General features: G+C 38.4%; 1 protein-coding gene across 2 annotated transcripts in view; it reads right to left on the reverse strand.

Annotated features, from left to right (window-relative positions):
- Positions 1-3,549: 3,549 nt before the first annotated feature.
- CSMD1 (CUB and Sushi multiple domains 1) overlaps positions 3,550-22,596 on the reverse strand; it is a 2,060,432-nt gene continuing 2,041,385 nt past the window's right edge. For both annotated transcript variants that reach the window (XM_030555566.1, XM_030555565.1), the window contains 4 exons: positions 20,088-20,200; positions 18,357-18,444; positions 11,398-11,530; positions 3,550-7,046 (listed from right to left, as the gene is read on the reverse strand). In XM_030555566.1, coding sequence (XP_030411426.1) covers positions 6,887-7,046; positions 11,398-11,530; positions 18,357-18,444; positions 20,088-20,200 — 494 coding nt within the window. In that variant the 3' untranslated portion in view covers positions 3,550-6,886. The remainder of the gene's footprint in view (positions 7,047-11,397; positions 11,531-18,356; positions 18,445-20,087; positions 20,201-22,596) is intronic.

Here is a 22,596-nt window from a genome sequence, read left to right on the forward strand (position 1 = left end):
CTCTAAATCCAGGCTGCAGGTTTGGCAACTCCCTCCGCTTGAGGTGCTAAGCTGCAAATTCTCTCTTAGTATTAGGTGCCATTAGGACAACAAATCTCCTTCATAACTTTTAGCCCAGTGATTAGAGTCTCCTCTGGCATGTGGGAGTCCCCACTGCAAGTATTCCCTTTATCTAAGGGGAAGAATGAATTTGAAGAGGGCTCTCAACTCACTGGGCTCCCTGTCTCTCAGTTAAGCCATTAAGCCCTTTTTTTTTTAAATGTAGCCCTTAGTGTGTTAGGCTTAGTATCCAATACTAGATTTTATGAGTGAGAGATGGACACCCCTGCCCCAAATTTGTGTGAAAAAGTTCATACAAAATTTTATGGCACAAGGAAACACTGACTTGCATTTCAGAGTGTCTGAAACTGTCACTCTTTTTCTGCTAAATTTGCATTAAACAGTTACAGTTGGCACTGTAATTTCAGTGTAACCATTTGTACAGATTTAAATCTTTCTGATATTTAAAAATGATGAATCTTTTGGTGATCAAAGTATTTTTACAGGTCCTACTAAGAGCTGCTTTCCTGTTGTGTCTTCGATTAAGGAAGAATAGATTTATATATATGGTTGCTAGTATCTCACGTTTAATACACTATTGGCTTGTCCACACTGCAGTCCAGTGTAGATTCTGGAAGTGTGAATTGCAGTCCAGACCAAAGTGATGCATGCTAACTGCCCCATACGTGCCACTGCTGCTGTGAACTAAAAGGTAGTTTGTTGCATTAACGTAGTCCTGTTTGAAGGAGGAGTAAATTAATGCTAACTAGGTAACTTTTAGTTAATGCCAGCAGCATCCACATAAGGTATTTAGTGTGCACCACTTTGGTGCACTCTACAATTCACACCTCTTTAGTCTGCATTGCTGAGTAGTGTGTAAACAGTCTATATTAGAATTTAAAATAGAATCAGAGGGAAAGAATTTCAAAAGCTGATAGTTCAACCTGGAAATATTGAATAGGAATAGAATTTATACATATATCTATATAAAACTCTAGGAGGAGAGGTTGAAATCATGAGTAATATAGTAACTCGGTATCTCACTTAGCAGCCTCAACAATTAAAGCTTATTTTAGTGTCTGAAGAAAAGTTGGACCCACTTTTCAAAAGTATCATGTAAACTTTAACATCCAGCTATTAGTACAATAATTTCTTATTAGGAGGATAGGTAGTTAAAGCAAGAAAAAACTATAAGCAAGCACACACAGACCCCAATTTTTTTTCTTCAAATGCTCCAAGACATCTTCTGCCACTGAGTTCCAAGTGGACTAAGATATAGTGTAATATATGCAGTTACAAACATGACTCAAAATTTCTTTCAAGGTATCCTGACTCAAACACATAAAGAGAAAGTTTGCTATTTCATTGAGGTTCCTAGGCCCTGATCCTGAAAATATTTACATATGCACTTAACTTTCAACATATGAGCACTTATACTGAAGTAAATTGGACTGGTCACATGATTAAAATTAAGCATTTGTAGGATAAGGGCCTTAGAAGCTAAAGATGGAAAATACCTTCTGTCTCACTCAGTCCATCACTGCACAAGTAAGATATTGGCTCCTGACAGCAAAGTGGCTAAAGTTTTCAGCAGCTCCTAAGGTCAAGAGCCTCAAAAATATTTAGACACCGAACTCCCATTGGGAGGATATGTGCCTAAGTGACTTTGGAGCCTAAATAATTTTCAAATGGGACTGAGGCACTTATGGCTACATACACAAAGGAATTTAGATGGTGCAATGCTCAGCATTGCAGCTCCTACCTCATAGGCATGCTGCAACCTAATGGAATACTCAGCCCCAACTTGGGCACCCAGGCTTCGTGTACAATGCATGGGAAGCAGTCTAAGCTGGCCAAGAGTGAAATGCAGAGGAAAATGAGGGCCTTAGGGCTCAGATTCACAAAGGTAATAATCTTTGCTCTGGATTCTAACCCTAGAGTTAGGTGCCTAAGCCAAGTTAGCCTTTTCTCATGAAAAACAAGAGAAAGACACTCACCCAACCATAGCCAATAATCAAGTCCACACGCCTGCTCCAAAGCAGAGAGTGTGAAGATTCAAACTGCATCTCTTACATCACAAGTGAGTACACTAATCGCCAGCCGATGGGTTATTCTGAGATGCTTCACATGCATACCAGGCAGCCATGAGCTGCCCCCCTACCCCAAATTCTCAACCTGCTCACTCCTGTCCTTTGTGTGAATTAAGCATGCTCTGAGGATTACTACTGGATTTGGCTTTGCAGAAAAGGGAATGACTAGTTTGAGAACCCCTTCATGGTTTAGGCATAAGCAGTGGCTCATTAGCTGTGGGGTGGCACCAAGGTGCGGCTGGCTTTGCACACGTCAACCAGTGAAAACTTAGGTGCATATAGAGATGTAGGTTCCTACAGGATTAGGTGGCAGTGTAACCCACACACCTCCTGGGTATGGTGTTCTATCTCATCTAGAGGCACCAAGACCACTTAGAGAGATAAAATGAGTCTGCTCTACGGCCTAAGCTAAGAGTCAGTTGGCTTTCAGCTCATGCTGTACAGGCTCGTGCATTAAGCTTCAGAGATCCCAAGTTCAACCTCAAGCGGTGACGACCAGGGTCTGTCAGTGTTACAAGTGTGGGCTCATCCGGCATTTCAACTGGGAAGTCTCTGAAGCTCAGGATGTGCTTCCTCAGCTAGGGGAAGTATGTAACCCACACACCTCCTGGGTGTGGTGTTCTGTCCCATCTAGTAGCACTGAGACCACTTAGAGAGAGAAAGAGAGAGAGTTAATGAGTCTGCTCTACAGCCCTAGCTAACAGCCGGCTGGCTTTTAGCTCACGCTGTAGAGGCTCATGCACTAAACTCCAGAGGTCCCTGGTTTGATCTTGCCCACCTACAACCTGGGTCTGCCAGCGTTCCAGCAGCAGGATAGTGGTTTTGTGAATGTCACTGGTGCCCAAATGGTGGACACAGAGGCAGCTAGATACCTAAGTTCCTTTCAGAATATATCCCTTAGTAGCATACGTTTCAGTGAAAGTCACTAGGACTTAGGATTCTCTGTGCCTAAGTCACTTTTGAAAATGAGACATAGGCTCTTAAATCAGGTAGGTGCTATAATGCTGAGTGGATCAATGCTTAAATACCTTTAAAACTCTGGGACTCAGTAGTTAAATCACAGTTGAAAATGGGATTTAGTACCTAGGTCACTTGAGCACTTCTGAAAATTTTACCCAGTATCTGACATGACCTATTATCACTCTTGATCTTATTCAAAATGCCAAGAAGAGTCCACCTAGTAATCTATCTTAATGCAAAATCCAAACCTGAGATTTAATATATATATGTCCAAGTAAGAAAAAAACAAAAATTATAAGAATAGGTCACACAAGATGGAAATCTAAAATTAAATATTTAATTAGAACTTTGATTTTGCTTTCAAGATAGGTGTCATTGCACAGGCTATATTACAATCTTTTATAATATTTATTTGATTTTGTCAAAAAAGAATACTATATATTTTAACAGGCCACTTTAATATTAATACATGTGTAATAGGATCAGAACTGAAAATTAGCTAGAGATGGTACATTTTACAATATTGGGAAAATTACATTTTTTTTTCTTTTGTATTGTAAAAACATTTATTTTAACAATTTACCTACATTAATCAAAAAAGTACAGCATATTTAATAATTTTACAAATTCTTCATAAAAAATATATCTCTGTACAAAAAGTTCTTTTGCACCTACTTCATGTCACAGCAGCATGTAGTGAAATGGTAGAATGGAATACTGAGAATGAAAATTAGATTGACTTGATCATAATGCCAGCATTCTTCCCCAAACTCCCCTCAATTCTCCTCCCCCATAACAGCTTTTTTTGTTGTTGTTTACAAAATATTTTACACAAGAAAAAAAATTATTGCAGCTAGCCTGGAGAAAGGCAAGATGTGTGATACAAGCAGCAGTTTTAAACAGCTTTGAAGCACATAACCTGTTTTGTTTTTGTTTTTAAATTATAGCATGTATTCTTTGCCCACTGTATGTGTCTGGTCAACCTTGGAGAAGAGTCTCCTGAAGTTACCTCGAAAGCAGATTTCCTCATTGCCATTATTTGACAGCTCCACAACGCTGTAAGAGATTCAGTTTGATGAAGCACCATGTACAATTGCGCATACACACAACCCTCTATCACATAACTGCAGGAGTCAGAGATCTAACCCGATCAGTGCAATGAACATATAATGGAAACGAGTTCTGTTCCACAGAAGGTTACACACTGAACTGAGAACAAAATGAAATTGCTTTTTATCTGGGCCCACCCCTGAAGTTCCTGTATAGAACACAGTCCCAATTACTGTCAAAGGGCATTTTGACTGCATTCGGTCAGCATGCTGAAGCTCATAATGTTCCATAACAATGGCCCAATTCAGAATCTGTTTACTCAGGCAAGCAGTCCTTACGTACCCCTTTAAAGCTAATCACCTGAGAAAGGATTAGCAGGAACAGGATTCTATAAAATGAAATGTAAAATAATTTATTCTGATACCTCTGTTTTCTTTTATGAATTCCTCCTCCTTTTCCCATGATCCTCAATGTACATTGATCACTGGCCAGCAAGACAGAAAGTAAGGACTAGACAGAGTCAAAACAGGCTATTTAGTCAGCATTTTAATCTCTTTTTAATTACTTAAATTTGGGATTTTTCCTGTCATTGCCACCACAAAACACCTCCCAAAACAGTAGTGCAAAATTTTCAAAAGCTGACAAAAATCTTAGGTTTATGAATCCACATATGGGAGCTCAGTTTAGCCACTAATGACCTGACCCATTATGCTGTGGGAGGCTCTCTCTCAACTAAGTAAATTCCTGTGCAATGCGGCGGAGATGGGAGGAAATGGAGACAGATTTTGATCTGATCATTTTTGGTCTTTTTCAGAAAATGTGCAGATCTCTGGGATACGGCACATAAATGTAAATTCATACGCAAAACTATCGCCAACAAAAATAAAGACGGAACTGTCTGAAAAGGATTATTTATTAAATGATCTTGGTATTTTCTTACTCATGTGAAGAAAATAACTGCTGGAGGCCCTAGGATACTTTATAGTATTGCTGGTATTTGCTATCTAAAAGATGTAGAATTCCTTAAACGGATGAAGGATTACTTTTGAAACTTCTTCATGGCTACAGCATTAGCTGAGAAATCATCATTTGGGTTAACACTTCTTTTTGGTGTTGCGCTGAATAGCCAGACTCTCCCCATATTGAATTCAGAAACATTTTTCATAATCATCTATGCTAAATTTGGATTTCAGAATTTAAAAATAGATTTTTTTTAGAACTGAAGTATAAAACAATTAAAAGGTTTTGAGCTCAATATCTCTGATGAAATATCATTTTGGTTTTAATTATTCCCTGCAATTTGACAATTTTCAAGGGATATTTCAATCAATCTAATCATTAATATATTTGTTTCCTAAAAAAAATTACCAATAGTCCTAAACAAACTTTAGCTGCATTACTCCCAACAATTCATACTTACAAATCTCAAAATTTCTCTGTGAAACTGTATGAGTACAAAAGCAATAATCAATGTGTTAAAAACAAAACAAAACATAAAGAAACAGGTAGCAAAGACAATTGAATATTTCTCTTTTGTTCTGCGGAGAAAATTAATGATAGCTTGTTAAAGACAATTTGCATTGGGTTTACATATGCTACTGTAATGTGTTTTAGTTCAGTGTAACATCAGAAAATGATGTCATATCATAAGAAAAAATGGAAAAAATGCAAAAGGGAAGACTGTATTGTGAGAACAGGCTCACGGGCTTTATGAGCTATCTAAAATAAATTACTATTCACATTTGTACATGGCAAGCAGCAATAGCTGCTAACCCCCCTGCTGTTAAATTGTATGATACTGAAAATAATGACTGATTTTGGAAGAAAATATTATTAGAAATGAAGATTTACTAGAAATTGGGTCTTTCTGGCTGGAAGTCTCCAGTGATTTGTACTGATGTCTACAGAGAAATTCAGAAAATGAAAAAGAACAAAATTAAACTCTCTTCCATAGCACAAGTGTTTTAACCTTTTTTAAAGTATGGGGGTCATATTCTACCACGCAAAGTCAATTTACCATGGAATGTTTTGCTTGACCAAGAGTGAGTGAATATTTATATACAATGGACTGTGTATATAAACCCTGTATGTTTTTTTTACCAGTATCTTACTCAGTCATTCATAATACGCTAGTGCAAAAAATTGTGCATTAACATTTTGCAATACAACAGGTGACTGGGAAATTTGCAAACCGCCCTATGTATGAACATCTGAGATGTACTGTAGGTTGCTTTAATTGTAACAAGATTTCAATGGTAAAGCATTTGTAGGTGTGCAATCTTGACGAAGGTTGTCTTTTCCTTCAAGAAAGCATTTTTCTTCAGAATGTTCCTATTCTTGGGGAAAATCTGTGGTGCTATCATTTGTCACAGTACCCAAAGGATTTATCCAAGTGCCCAGAAGATTGCATTGAAAGGCATCCAGCCACATACAAATATGAAAGTCTGAGGCATTAAATATAACAAATAGGCATGACTTGACAGTCTTCCTTAGAGTGTGCCTTAATCTGAAGCCGATGCAGCCAGGCATTTTAATCCACCTTTAAGACGAAAAAATATTATTTTTCTGATCCCCAGAAGACTGTCACGTTTTACCAGAAAATTTAGCTGCATGTATGCCAACAGAAGATGTTAGAGATTACAGCAGCAAAGCCAAGAGAAGAAGGAAAACTGGTATATGGCACCAAAGGAATTACTGCTTGTCCATCAGAGGTATGGCTATGAATCAGTCATATTGGGCACTAAAGGCTATACCACTGTACAAACTGTGTTTAGAGTCGTGTCAAACCTCACAGCCTTTGCCTCTGTGGGCTTTAAGTTTGTGTCATACATGGGATTTTCAAATGAAGCCTGTCCATTACTGTTTTCATGACCAGCATATCCATTGTACTGTACTTTTGGTCTTGTTCTGAAAAAAAGGGAAAGAAAAAATACACATATCAATAAAATTAAAAATAAAAATTCATAACTACTGTAAGTTTTTTTAATTACTGCAGGTGATCCATATTAGTTTTGCAACAATTCCGAATGGTGATAGAAAGAGCTCACCTCACAAAATATTAGCAAGTATGGGAACTATGTATAAGAAGTATTGAAGCATGATGAGAAGAAAAATTTCTAGGTGTGAGCTGACACTAAAAAGAACAGAAACAATGTAGGCCATATGTATACTTTTTCTCTAGCAAAATCTGTCTGTAGCATGATAACTTTATAGTCTCTTTTCAGTGCCAATAATGACAGACAAAACAGAAGAGACAGATAGAATAGGGACGGGATGAAAAATCATCAGTACTAGTACTTAATATTTTCTATTGACATCTTCATTTTAAGACTCGTACAGCCCTACAACTGCCATAAGCAGGAGGAGGAAGAGAAAAAACTTCTTATTCCTCTGCAGAATGTAAGCATTTAGTTCAACTTTAGTAAAACAAACTTTTTGTACAATTATTCTAATAGCTACTGTGATATTTTTTATGAGATTTTAGTATCAGAATCACAGTAGCACATTTAATTAGCCAATTTCCCTGGATCTCTGTGAAGAAGAGGGTTTCAGGTTTTTTTCCCTACCACCATTTTAGTCTGGGTAGCAGAACAGGGGAAGAACGTGGATAATTCATATGTTCCATAGGAAAATTAACCAGCAGAGCAGAGGATGGAGAAGGAAAGTATGGAAAGATGGAGGAGATTTTCGTTAAATTGATTGAAAACTATTAGATAAACTTTTTCAGACTGGGCTCCTAAAGCTAGGCATTGAACTCCATATTTAGACATGTAAATAAGTGGCCTATTGTTCAATAAAACCTTGGAACTAACATGTCCCACTGGCAACAAGGCCACTTCTTTAGCTGCTTTACTATGGATTTATCTGCCCAACTTTGGACAACCAAGTTGGCCAACATTCACATAATTTGATACGACAGCAGTTATCAGCAAGATGAACTGTCCTTTGAGACCCAGTTCTGTTTTGTGGGTACCATTTTACTTACAAATCATAAGGTAAAAAATTATAAATCTTTAAAGATGTTACACTTTTATTCAAGAAAGTAGTAAACCAACACAAAAACCAAATAAATAAATTGCATAGCCTATAGATGTGTAATACAGATGATGCTATACTATAGTGAATTAATTTTAACTTTGCATCCTTCAGCACTTATGGGGTATCTAAAAATAGGTATCCAAAAATATCTAAAAAAAAGGCCGGGGAGGGATTATTAGGTAGCTCCCAAACCTCTTTCACATGAATTGCAATGCTGGCTGAACTGGGGAAGAAAAATCAATCAGAAATTGTACAATTTAGAGGGTTTTTTTAAATAAATCTAAGCTTATTTAGAAAAATATTAAGAATGAAACTGTTGGCAAAGGCAGAGTGGAATCAAACTTTTTGTAACTGATTTAATTGTAGATAGTAATTAAGAGATCACCTATCCAGATTAGTTTTTGTTTTAAAGTTCTCAACTCTTGCACATTGATAATCTGAAAATAATTCTGCAATTTGTAAAGTACTATTTTCTTTCCATTTAGAGATAGAAAAAATGTGTTTGTTAATCTTAATTTGAGAGTTTTCCTATATATATTTTCTCTCTCTCAATTTTTGTGTTGGTTAGTTGGTAAGCTGTGCATGTGGGGGTGAGGTCCTCAGTCCTGCTCTGCCCTCTTTGTGCCAGGTTAAAGGACTGCCACTGTGTAAAGGAACCCCAAAGCCCTGATTCTAGCTGGGTGAGATGTATGGCTGTTTTTGAAGTATCTGTGCCAATAGACATCTGCCCTCTGAAATCCCCCTCAAAAGCCTTGTTGAGGGCATGGGCTGGAGACCGGAGGAATTTGCTGTGGACAGAACCACAGCACTTTCATTGTGGAGATACTAGGCTGTGCTGTGGGTCTTGGGGAGCCCCAGGAGTTGGTTATAATTTAGACAATGGTGTCATAAGGAGGAAGGAGATTACTTGTTCACCTTAGCCTCTACAAACAGAACGAGAAGCAATGGGCTTAAACTGCAGCAAGGGAGGTTTAGGTTGGACATTAGGAAAAAGTTCCTAACTGTCACGGTGGCTAAACACTGGAATAAATTGCCTAGGGAGGTTGTGGAATCTCCATCTATGGAGATATTTAAGAGTAGGTTAGATAAAGGTCTATCAGGGATGGTCTAGACAGTATTTGGTCCTGCCATGAGGGCAGAGGACTGGACTCGATGACCTCTCGAGGTCCCTTCCAGTCCCAGAATCTATGAATTTATGAATAAATTACACTGGCTAGCTTTCCAACCCTTGAGCAGCCTAGCTTCCTTAAAGCTACACTGCCCCTGGGCTGTGAGTTTAAAGTGACCTTCATTTCTCTCCCCTAGCTGAGAGCTCAGTGCTGGGCATCTAAGAAGCCATTCTAATACTGAGATGTCAATGGACATTCTTTTATTTTCATATGGGCCTGAGTGTCAATAATCAGTTCTGTAGATTCTGAAAGTGACACTGAAAATCTGTCTAAAAATCTTGGTTTATTGGAACAGCATATGTACAAAATACAGAAAAGGAAAAATGGCCAGTCAGATATCAAGTTGACAACTCATTTATTTTTATTTGATAAAAACGGACAGGGCTGCATAAACAATATAAATACAGATGTTCTGGAGGTTGTGAAGGCTAGGACTATAACAGCGTTTAAAAGAAAATGGATAAATTCATGGTGGTTAAGTCCATAAATGGCTATTAGCCAGGATGGGTAAGGAATGGTATCCCTAGCTTCTGTTTGTCAGAGGATGGAGATGGATGGCAGGAAAGAGATCACTTGATCATTGCCTGTTAGGTTCACTTCCTCTGGGGCACCTGGTATTGGCCACTGTTGGTAGACAGATACTAGGCTAGATAGACCTTTGTTCTGACCTGGTACGGCTGTTCTTATGTTTTTATGTTCTCCTGAAGACCAAGTTTAAACTCTCTCATTACATTTTTTGACTAAGTAGAAAGGCAAAATCCCAATTCTTTAGCCTCCAGTGTTCACATAACAAACCTCCTTAAGCTAGTCTCCAAGAAAACCTTTTTGCTGTAAGTCTAGTACAGTTTTGTTAAATTTAGTTTAATGCTCAGATCCCCCTTCCTAACAATCGATTCATAGTCTGGCAGATCTTGCCTTTCACTTTCCAGCTTCCAAGATGATCTCCTGTGGGTTCCTTGACACTGTACAACAGATTTTCCTGTTGTGGAACTGGGCCTGACTGGGAAAGAAGACTCTGAGGGCTGTTTATGTCAGATAGCGCACTCTCTCCCAGAAGTAGATTCTTGACCGGAGATCTAAGTGTTCTCCTTAAACAGTCTTTTCAGTCAAATACACTGTTAAACTCCAGGATCTATAACATTTTCACTGGAGTCCACAACTCCAAACCCCTTAGCAGTTTCTTGCCATACCATCCAATTCTGAGTTAGGGGGACAACCGTGTTATGAAACTATGGCATAGGTCAGTGATGGACTTCACTGTGCATTCTTGCAATCATGAAATATCATGATGAAATGAAGATGAAGAATAAATGTACGGTAAATACCATTTTGAAGATTGTTGGTTTGTAAACCAACTCTGTTTACAATGCCTTACTAGCAGAAAGTAATACTGGTGAAGGCCAGAATGGTATTGCTGCTGGTCACAAAAAGATGTTCTGTTCCAGAAAGGTCTAATCCAATACTACCTAATTTGTAGCAAAATTACGTTAGATGCAAATATGCGGGTTTTTTTAACCAAATTTCTGACAAAATAGATGGATTTATGCTCACATTATCTACTCAACATGCATAATTTTCATATTAGCAGAAGCTATGCCAATTCTAGAAGTGGTTTTCATAAGCTTACTCAGCAGGTACTATAAGTAGTTTCATTATGGGCTGTTCCCTCTTGGGATTTATGGATTTCCTAGCTTTTATAATTAATACTCATAAGCATTTTGAAAGAAGCATCATATATTCTATTTAATAAAGTCCTAAAATGAATGAATAAATTATCTGACATGAGATTTCAATCTGATTCAGTCTAACGAACCAAGAAGGTTTACAGCTCTTTGTTCCTTAACACAGTGATTCATTTCTCTATGAGTTCACCATTAAGAACTGCTCTGTATTGAATCCCTTGTGGGAGACTGCAGACATATTTGTCATTTCAGAGTAGAGAAGATTATTAAAAAGCTTTACCATGAAATTCCGCAGTTAACAGAACATTTGCCCATTCAAATTAATACAAAAACCTAGTTAGGTTATTGAAAATATGACATTCACAGTACCTGTGTTTGTAGAGGTAAAATGCAAACCCTGATAATATTAGAGCAAAGAATGGTACCAGGATGGCAGCTGCAACAGAACTGCTGTTTGTGCCATAATAATGATTTGAATGATCTGCATCTGTGCTTAAAGGACCTGAAAATAAAGGAAAGACAAGAGGTAAAATCTCATACAATTTGTGAAAATGCATTTATTTTCTCCTACAAGAAAGATTGAAGTATATTATGCTGAGGTGTGTGGGGTAGAGGTGGGACTTGCATTTAAATTTGAAATAGATTTCAAAATATGTTATATTAGCGCATTTCTCATTAATAACTATCTATAGTGATTTGAAAGCAACCTTTATCAAGTCAAGTAATTTTTGAAAGATTTAAAAATATTCATCACATATTATTTTACAAGATACTGCAATAATACACTTACTAACCTTGTTAATAAAATTACATGATTCATAAAATACAAAAGATTATTATTTATACTGCAGAAGTGATCTAAAGCCCCCATCAGGATTATCTTGGTGGTTATATATAGAGAAACACACCAAGGACTTTACAATCTAATTTGTAAAAAGTCATAATCAGTGAATATGGCAAACCCTAAAATGGAAGGAGGAAGGGAGAATACAGGCAATGGTAAGTTAGATATGTGTAATACTTGATGGTTCACATGAAAAAAATGGAAGGGCCAATTATATAACATATTACAAAAATATTATATAATTATGACAGAATCCTGATCATTTAAGAGCCATTTTTACAGTGAAAAAGAAAAGTGATTATAACTGAGGCTGAAAAAGCACTTTCAGCTGCAAGCAATTTTTTGAACCAATTCCACCCCCTAAACTTTACAAACAAACAAAACCTTTCTTCCTGAAGCTCTGTATTTGCAGTAAAGATGTAGAGGGAAAAAGGGGAATCAGATAAGCTGCTTTGGTACGATGATATTTTTTATGAAATGTACTTTTGTTAGTGTTCTAACACTTTTTGTACTATCTATTTTATTTATTAGTACTACACCTCTATCTTGATATAAGGTGACCCGATATAACACGAATTCGGATATAATGCGGTAAAGAAGCACTCAGGTGGATGGGGGGCGGGGCTGTGTGCTCCGGCGGATCAAAGCAACTTCGATATAACGCGCTTTCACCTATAATGTGGTAAGATATTTTGGCTCCCCAGGACAGCATTATATTGGGGTAGATGTGTATGTGTAATTTAGGACTCAATTCAACTCCCAGTGAAGTCATGGAAAACCTCCCAGACATCTATGGATCAGCTAGACTGGTGACTTGGCTCACCCCTTAGGTGAAAAATACTGGAATTATACATTTTTCAATATCTGAATCCTCCATCAAGTTCTGGCAGTTTATAAATTTCTCCAAAGATATGGTGAAGAGAAGACCATTTTCAAGATAATAAATTATTTACCATGATTTGTGTTAATCTGAGGTATCTTTATTGAAGTCAAACTTCAACATAGTGCTGTTATGTGCAAGTAAGAATTATTGGTCTTCAATGTACCAGTGTTTGCTCTATTTTGGTTGCAGGGAGGAACATTTGTGTATTTGCATGGATATTTTATTACCATTTTATATATGTATGCTGAGCCTTTAAAATGAAGTGTGTGTGTGTGTAATTATGACAATTATACAGCTATATAATGAGCTGTAAATGATCCTTTAGATCCACTTTGGTCTATGGTGCTCATCATAATCAATATCTCTGAAAACATGTAAGCTAAATTGTTGATCTTATGATTTGATCCATTGTCATTGTAAATTAAAGTTAGAGTCTTAATTTTTGAGCTTTTGTTGATTTAAACTAGATCAAAATTCTGTGATCATTAGCACATTTTTTACTGCTAGTCTAAAACAGAGAAATCTCTCCTGGAGTTGGGCATTCCCACTACATAAGGTAAATGTTCCAAGGAAGTCTTAATTACCTATCAAGACTACGCAGATGTTGTAAAGCTCCTGTTGCACTCTCAGTAGACCAAGTTTGCAAATCTTAGCCTAAGTTTTCAACTTACAATTGGTGTTTTTCAGCTTCATGATAATGCTCACAGCATCATTTTACTAAAAAATCTGACAAAGTAATGAGTGACACTAGTGAAACAGGAGCAAATTGTAAGAGATAAATCAGTTTCAACCCTTTTTTAATTCCAATTTGAAAATTAGCATGAAAAAGTTAATGGTTACAAATGAAATGCCATAGACAGATCTTCTAGAAGTGAAAAGCAGTGGTTTAACTGCTAATGAAGAAATTAGAGGAATCCTGGTTTGGTGCTGCCCAAGGAAGCCTCCTACGTCTCCTTACTGCCAGCACTAACGTGAAAAAGGAGGGTGGGGGAAAGGGTGTGTGTACACCAGCAGTTCCCAGCTGCCAGAAAGACTTTTTAGAACTATGAGCAGTGAAAGTAAGATTAAAGCAGCCTGGGGCTTTTTTATTTTTAAATGTTAACTATGGACGATCTATTACCTACTCTCAAATCAGTAACACAAAGTGGTTTATGTGCTCGTGCAGTGGACTCCCACATTATTAATGTCACAAATGACATCTCTTGTTTTAGATAGTTCAGAAATACCATTTGTAATTAAGAAAGCTTAATTTTCACCACATCAGTTTAATCATGGGGAGAAATGCTGCCTATGTTTCAGACTAGGCTTTAGAAAAAATGTATAGTCTTCTTTCAAGAAAAGAGGCTTTTCTATAATTCCCAATGTTATGAATTTTTTTTCCATGTAAGACACTCAACATTATTTCAACATAGTCTATTCTATTTATCATGAATGACTTTAGAGTTGGTTGTGATTAAAACTACCCTGATGTTAAGTGTGTACTTCTTCCGACAGAATTATAATAATGACAAATGAGAAAACCCATTGTGCTTCTCAGTCTTCTGCAAATACTGATGATTGCCAGGAAGACTTAAAACAGAAAATATCTACATGGCAATACAAAAAAAGAAAAAGAATCCATAGATAGGTTAAACAATAATTCAAGTCTCTTTTCACTATTAAAGAAGCATACCTTATCATTAGAAATTACTCTATTTCATAGACTAATTAATATACTCCAGTAATATGGGCAAGCTGTAAGATTATTACTATTTTATTAAACTTTACATAGATGTTAAAATCAATATTCAATTCATTTGGAAATATTATTTGGCAGATATGAAAGCGAGGTTACCTACCAGTAAATGGAGTTCTCCAATTATATTGCCTCTATAGAACCAAACTTTAAAATTTGCAGGCTTGTCTCTCAATCTTAGAACCCTTTTAAAGCAATTTTACTCTTGGGGTGTAAACGTATCCAATATTCCCATGGATTTATGGATACAAGTCATGAGATCCACTTGTAACAGTTGTCTTCAGTTCCTCTCCTCCTAATCTGAACATGCTACTGTATGCTAAAGAAGGCTCACTGTGGCTGTGTGAGGCAATATTTTGAGGAAACTAATAATTGGGAAGTTTTTCTCATGAAAGTGCCATGGTAGAAGGTTTTAAAGAAGCAATTCCAATGAGGAGTGATTCAGGCTAATCTTCTTGGAACAAAAATCCCCTATGTATCCAGAGATGAGATAACAGCATTAACTAAATGTGATAACTGAACTCTATGTGGCAGTCTGACAAGTCATAGAGATAAAGATATGTTACGGAACCAAGCCATGGAGATGACTAATTATCTGGTAGAATAGGCTAAGCCTTTTTGGTGTTGATACTCCAGCCCGCTTGTTGCAGGTGTGGATACAATTTTAGCTCTTTTGATCATTTATTGACAGAGATTTCTTTCCTCTCTGGATTTTTCTCCAAAGGCACAAACAGCAGGATTACAAGCAAGATGGCTTTTAAGTGATAACTCAAGGTCTTTTTGACATCAAATTTATGCAGACTAGCCTCCAAAACATTCTGTGGATTTTGTGGAAAGGATTCAGAACAAACTAGGATACCCTCTGTAGTAGATCTCACAATAGTCTTACAACTGAGTTATACACTTCCATATTTTAATTTACATATGAATTGTAACTGGAGTTGTAATCCTGGTCTCACAGCCCACTAAGGGAGAGGATTCTGTGAGAGAGAATTAAATAGCTCTTACAAGATGCCTCTCTAAATTAAACAGTCTTTTGGTCTCTTCATACAAGGAATTTTTTCCAAGTCTAATGCTTCTTGTTGTCCTTCTTTAGACCTTTTCCTATTTCTGCTCTCTCAACACAGGAGATTAGAAAGTGCTCTCTTGCTGATTTAGATGATAGCCAGTTTTCTCTTTGAGAACTTGGATCACCTTCAATTTGATTGATGGCAGAAAAATGCTGAGGACCATTCTTATGTCCCAAAATTCCAAAGCAAACATATGTAGCAAATATATGTGGTCTCTTCTTTCCTACATATGTGCTTAGAAACTCCCGCAACCCTGAAACAGACATGTCTGTATCTATAATCAGAGCTAGAAACTGGTCACTAAATGCTTTTCATTCAAGCACACATTGGTGTGATGAACGTCATATCAGATACTGTACATACCTGGGAAATAATGAGTGCTTGGCCAGAACTAAAAGGCCGTCAGGATTTGACTTCTGAAAGCAGTCACAAAGGTACATGGAATTATCCAAGGACAGACCTGACCATCCACTTGGCTGAATCTTTACTAACATTGCTGAGGAAGGATTGTAAGGTGGCTCCTGTAAATGTTAAGATCTGTGTTGCCTGGAAAGTTAATTTCTCTGTCTGAGCAGAAAGCAAGTAAGCTGCAGAGCTTAAAAGTCCATTGTGATGGACTGTCACATGGAAGCAAAATGGACCAAGCGGTCTCCACAAAGATGTAAGAAAGGAGAATAGTATCAGCCTTGGTTGCAAGTTGCCGGTTGAGTTGTCAAAGTTGCTGCTCCCCAAAAAGTTGCAGGGTTAAAGGGTGCTGAAAAGAAGGTCCTTAACCTGGGCTGTAAGTAACAAGCACATTGAGGCTGCTGCTGTTAGTCTTGGGAATTATACCCAAAGTCAGCTCCCATATGATGCTGGGAATGGCTCTGATACTTGAAGCAAGGTATTTTCTTCCCAAAGGCAGACTGAGAAAACCCAAGAGGAAGCAAGGTATTTTCTTCCCAAAGGCAGACTGAGAAAACCCAAGAGGTCAAGCTGTTGTGCTGGTTGCCTTAATTCTTCTTATGACATCATTGATCTTACTGCTAAACAGACTGAGATACACTTTCCTTTATAATCATGGCTAAGGCAAAAGAAACAGCTGCTATACAGTAGAAACTCAAAGATACAAACACCAGAGTTACAGACTGACTGAGTTACAGACTAACATGGCTACCACTGAAACAGACTGACTGGTCAACCCGACACCAAGGGGAACCAGATCAAGCAGCGGAGACAAAACAAACAAATACTGTACAGTACCTGTATTGCATCATAAAGGGAGGCACATCTGGGCTGCCTGTCCCCACCTCACCCCCTACTCGCCATAGTGTGGGACAGCCACTTACAAGTAGGAGGTGGGGAACACCGTTTTCCCCTCTCCCTGCCCCCGGATGAAACGAGGACAAGCTTACAAGAGCCTAGGAAAGAAACTTCCAGAGCTGCTACTGAAACCTGGTCTGGAGTGTAAGCTGCTGGAGCCAGAACCTGAGCTCCTGCCTGCATGCTGAGCTTTGGAGGAGCAGCTCAGTTTGGAAGGTGCGCAGACTGCACTGTGCACCCACTGACACTGTAGTGCCCCAGAGTGCCTCACTCATCACCTTTGTAGCCCAGCTGCCTGTCCCCAACCACACTTGCCAGGCAGCCACTGCAGAACTGTAAGCTCCCGCTTCAAGCAGTCTGCCCTGAGAAGCATCCCATAACAGCTTGTTACGAGTTACAAACAACCTCCTGAGGTGTCCACAACTCTGAGGTTCTAGTGTATATGAGAAATCAAAGGCTGCTACACAAGATGCATGTCTGAACAGGTCCCAGTGCTCTGCTTTCATAATATGTCTGTAAGAATCAGGGAAGAGGTAGCCAAGTTATCATGGTGTCTCTCTCTCTCTCACACAAGCATGCACTCATACAGACACAGACACACCCAGGCAAAAAGACAGATAGAGCAAGGAAACACAGGGGAGTTCTGGAAAAATGCAATGGGGTTAGATCCTCAGTTGGTGTCAAATGGCACAGCTCCATTTAAACTAATGGAGCCATAGCAATATACACCTTCTAAGGATATGGCACACTGACAGGAATGTTTGCTCCAGCCTCCTTAGCACTGGGTTTATGTATATATACATAGTAATGGTACTTAAACAGCTTTATAATGGTTCCAGAGTCACAAGGTCATCATGTCTGCAGTGGGATTTGATGAGGCACTTCTATGAGGGAGAATACCTAGTTTTTCACCAGCTGCTAGCATATTCAAATTTACAGCTGCAATATACTTCAGACTAAGATTCATTATGAATTTTGGACACCCAAATAGAATCTCACCCTAAACACATATTCACATGCACACAAACAAGCAAACACATAGCGAATAATATTAAAAATCTGTTTGATTTTGTTCTTAAATTCAAAGGGCTAAGCTCTCAGAACTACATAATTTATTTGGTTGAATAGAAATTGGTTTAGCAATATGTGACAGCCTCACTACTTGGTAAAGGTCATTTAAAGTAAAATAATCATCATATATTACTTCATGAACATTTGCACTGATGTTCTTCATAGGAGCATCCTATGTCATCTCATTAGGTTGCTATAGCATCAAAAATGAGATGGTAACATGATATAGTTCAATTAGAATTTTAATTACACATTTCAACTAAATTATTAAGTAGTTTAGACCATTTGTAAGTTTTATGGCTGTAATTCCCTAAAATAAATATGCTTTCTTCAATTAGGATGCTGGCAAAGTCATTTGATGCCTTCACTGTTAAAAATGCCAAATAGATAAAACACAGTATAGTTCCATAAATGCATTCTTACCTTGCCTTTGGAGCATAAATTTTCCAAAGTCTTTTCCATGCATATCACCTTGATAAGTAAACACACCTCTTTCAAGCCCTGATGACACCTAAAGGACATGAAAATGGGAGGAAGATGTCTGAAACAAATAAATAATAATCACTTCTGCAGTTGGCAGTATATCCATTCTAACTGGGCCTGATTCAGAATAATTATTTGGAGTCAGTTATAGTTTAGTTATTTTTATCCTTTGACAAGTAAAGGTAACATTTATGCTTCAATCTATAAATGTTAAAAATCATAGTTATTAACTTAATGAAGGTTTTAAAAAATAACAATAGAAAATGACATTTTCATTTTGAACAAGAGTCTTGCATACAATGGAAATTCTTAACATCTTAAATGTTTATCTTTCCACTTGACTTAGATAACTAAATTAGAATATGCATTTAGAAAATCTCTACATTTTCAGTATGAAGAGTACTTTCTATACTAAATATTGTTAAGGACAAGGGAATATAGCAGAGAGTGAAGAAACTTTATCTATTTGCTTAAAGTAAAAATGACAAATCTTTAAGAGTTACCACTAACCTGGGTGAAATTTTTCAGATAAATAACTTTTTGTTGAAAAATGCAGCTTTGGGGGCCACTGAAATTATTTGTGAATTTGAACTGAATTTAGCACAGTTTCATCTGAAAATTTTTTCAATGGACAAAGTAATTTCAAAATGATGTTTACTTTTGAAATCTATTTAAAAAAGCGAAACAGAACAGAAGGTGGGGGAAACAAAGAAAATGCAAGAAAAAAATCAGGAAATAAATAGGTTTCAGTCAAACAAAATGTTTTGTTTGACCCAAAATTAATTTTTTCATTTTTTTTCTTTTGGAGAGTAAAACAAAGAATTTCCATTTCAGGTCTACCTGAAACATTATTTTTCCAGTTTCGCCATAGAAGCAAAATAAAAATTATATGCTCAGCTCTAGTCACTGCTGAGTATGGAGCAAAAGAAAATGCCAGGGCATCGAAATGAGTAGGTGAAATTTATAAGTGACATCAAATATAAGATATAGAAAATATCTCTCTAGACACCAGCATAAAAGCTACACATCGGTTTTACTGAATCTGAGTCACAGCTGTGTTATTCCTGAATAAGAGAAGACAATTACTGCATCACACACATCGTCCATTAGCCTTTATTTCTGTAACTTCATAACTTCATTATTGCATTCTTAAAGACAACAATACTCCTCAACATATTAAAGTACACTTAATTATTTATAGAACAACAATAAAAAATGATGTTTATAAAAGAAAAAAAAAGTCACGTATTTGTTCTAAAACAAACCACAAAGAGGAAAATATGTATATCAACCTTTTTTTACAGTGTAGCAGATATGTTAATATTGCAGAGAATATGGAAACATTATATACATTTAAGACCATAAGAATGGCCCTACTGGGTCAGACCAAAGGTCCATCTAGCCTAGTTATCCTGTCTTCCGATAGTGGCCAGTGCCACGTGTCTCAGAGGGAATGAACAGAACAGGTAGTCATCAAGTGATACATCCCCTGTCGCTCATTCTCAGCTTCTGGCAAACAGAGGCTAGGGACGCACATTTCTCTTAAAAAAAGAAAAAAATATGGGTATGTTCTATACATTGCTGTTTTCAACAATCGTAATAAAAAAGATATAGGAAACTAGAGGCTGCCTTAAGCCAAGCAAGCATATTTATAGAGTCTGATTTACTTACATAGCCATCTAGTGCCCAGTTATCATTTTCAAACTTGCTTACAAAAGTTTCCACAGGTCCTTTAATTTGAAAGACTTTTAAAAGCAAATGAGCCTCTTCTTTCTTGTAAACACCTATTAAGAGAAGAGTGTAAAATATGTCTTTTAAACATGTTTTTAAATGGTATTCCATGTAGTTAACATTTAAAAGAACATATTTTAATGACTTCCATGAGCCAAAGTACCTAATGTGAAAAATATTCTATGCTACATATATGACTTTAGTTCCAGGATATTCTTTGAAGTCTAGGAGTATCTTTATCAGGGACTGCTGCACTGGCAGTGAGGGGATAAAATGGGGCCAGCCACCCCTCACCCCAGCACCTTGCTGGACACCCCCACTCTCTGGGGGCACTTGGACTCAGGCAGGGCCGCCCAGAGGATTCAGGGGACCTGGGGCAAAGCAATTTTGGGGACCCCTTCAATAAAAAAAATTGCAATACTATATTCTCGTGGGGGCCTCTGCGGGGCCTGGGCAAATTGCCCCACTTGCTCCCCCACCACGGACAGCCCTGGGAAAAATAAACCTTCCGCATCTCGGCACAAACCCAGTTTTGAGAAAACTTCTTTACAAGGTATCACTGGTTCTCAGAATCAGCTAGTGCTAAAAGGCATTAAAGCTCATTAAAAGGGTAGGAAAATATTATCCGTCAAAACTTTTTTTGGATAGAAAACTAGGGGTTTTTAAAAAGCAGAAAAATATTATGGACAATGTCTGCTTTTCTTCAAACTTTGTTGTGGTTTTTCTAATTGAAAAGCTGAAGTTAGTCTGCCAAAACCTGAATATGGTTTGGAGTTTCAGAAATGTGTGGCCAAATATTTGCTGCGTGCTGTGTTCGACTGTTTAAAGAAACAATACAAAATTCTGCTTAAAAAACATCCAAAACTTTTGAACCACTTCAGCTTGTGACCAAACGCCTGAGCCCATCCAGTCAGAGATTTTTCCAGGTTTCTGATACTCTGCTGGCTTCCTTGACTCATATCTGTCTCCATAACTTTGGGGTCATTTAGGTTAGAACATAAGAACAGCCATACTGGGTCAAGCCAAAGGTCCATCTAGCCCAGGATCCTGTCTACCGACAATGGCCAATGCCAAGTGCTCCAGAGGGAGTGAACCTAACAGGTAATGATCAAGTGATCTCTCCCCTGCCATCCATCTCCACCCTCTGTCACAGAGGCTAGGGACACCATTCCTTACCCATCCTGGCTAATAGCCACTTAACCTCCATGCATTTATCTGTTTCCTGGAGACTGGCTCCATGGGATCCCTCACAAACTGGAGACGGTTACTGTGGGTTTGTCTTTAGTATAGCTTATGTACCTACTCCACGAACTGAGCATTTGAGCTTGTTCCAGAATCTGGGATAAGCCTATGTTGTGAAAACTGACATGCTCAAAATAGCACATGCATGTGAATGGAAGCAGGGTGCTAAAATTAAATTAACCCAGGGGTTCTCAAACTGGGAGTCGGGACCCCTCAGGGGGTCACAAGGTTATTACTGGGGGTTGCAAGCAGTCAGCCTCCACCTCAAACCCCGCTTTGCTTCCAACATTTATAATAGTGTTAAATATATAGAAAAGTGTTTTCAATTTAAGAGGAGGAGAGGGGTCACACTCAGAGGTTTGCTATGTGTAATTGGTCACCAGGACAAGTTTGAGAACCACTGAATTAACCCCTCTGAAGCCTCAGGGAATGTGGGCGGGGGGTCTCCCTTAGTAGGGTCGGGAAGGAGGTAGGTTTTGTAGGATATTGCTCTTCTCATGTGATCCCTCTCCTAGTGGCTAATTTCAAATGAAGCTGCCCTCCCCTGACATGAATCTCCCTATGACACTGAAATCAAATATAGACTATAATTTGGCATTTGAGAAGTGAAAGGGATGGTAGCCCTAATGGAAAAGCTAACAGCTTGGCTCTTCTGCAAGCCTCAAACTGCTGAATGAGCTTTAGGGTAGGGAAGGCTGTGCCTCCCAAACAGCCTAGCCCTGCTCCCTATCTGACCCCTCCCCACTTCCTGCCCCCCAGCTCCCCACCCCCCTCAGAATCCCCACCCCATCCTGCTCCTTGCCCCCTCACTGTCCCCCAGAGACCCCACCACCACCAGCATGGGACTCCACCCCTGCTCCCTGTCCCCTGACTGCACCAACCCCTATCCAACCCCCCGCCGAGTCCTGAGAGACCTCCCGGAATGCCCACGATCCAATCCCCCCATTCCCTGTCCCCTGACCTCTGCCCCCTCCCTGTCCTCTGACTGTGCCCGGGACTCCCTGCCCCTTATTCTCAGCTTCCCCCTCACCCAAAGCCTCAGCGTGTCGTATCCAGCAGCAGCCCTGAACAGCGGCGCAGCGTGACTCCGGTGGGGTCCTGAGCTCCTCTCTGCTCACAGCCATGTGGTAAGGGAGTGGGGCTACGAGGTGCAGCTGGGCCTGAGCTCCCAGCCTCGCCCCTTACCACACAGCTCTGAGCGGGGTGG

Source organism: Gopherus evgoodei, chromosome 3 (genome assembly GCF_007399415.2).
Source record: "Gopherus evgoodei ecotype Sinaloan lineage chromosome 3, rGopEvg1_v1.p, whole genome shotgun sequence".
Classification (NCBI taxonomy): domain Eukaryota; kingdom Metazoa; phylum Chordata; order Testudines; family Testudinidae; genus Gopherus; species Gopherus evgoodei.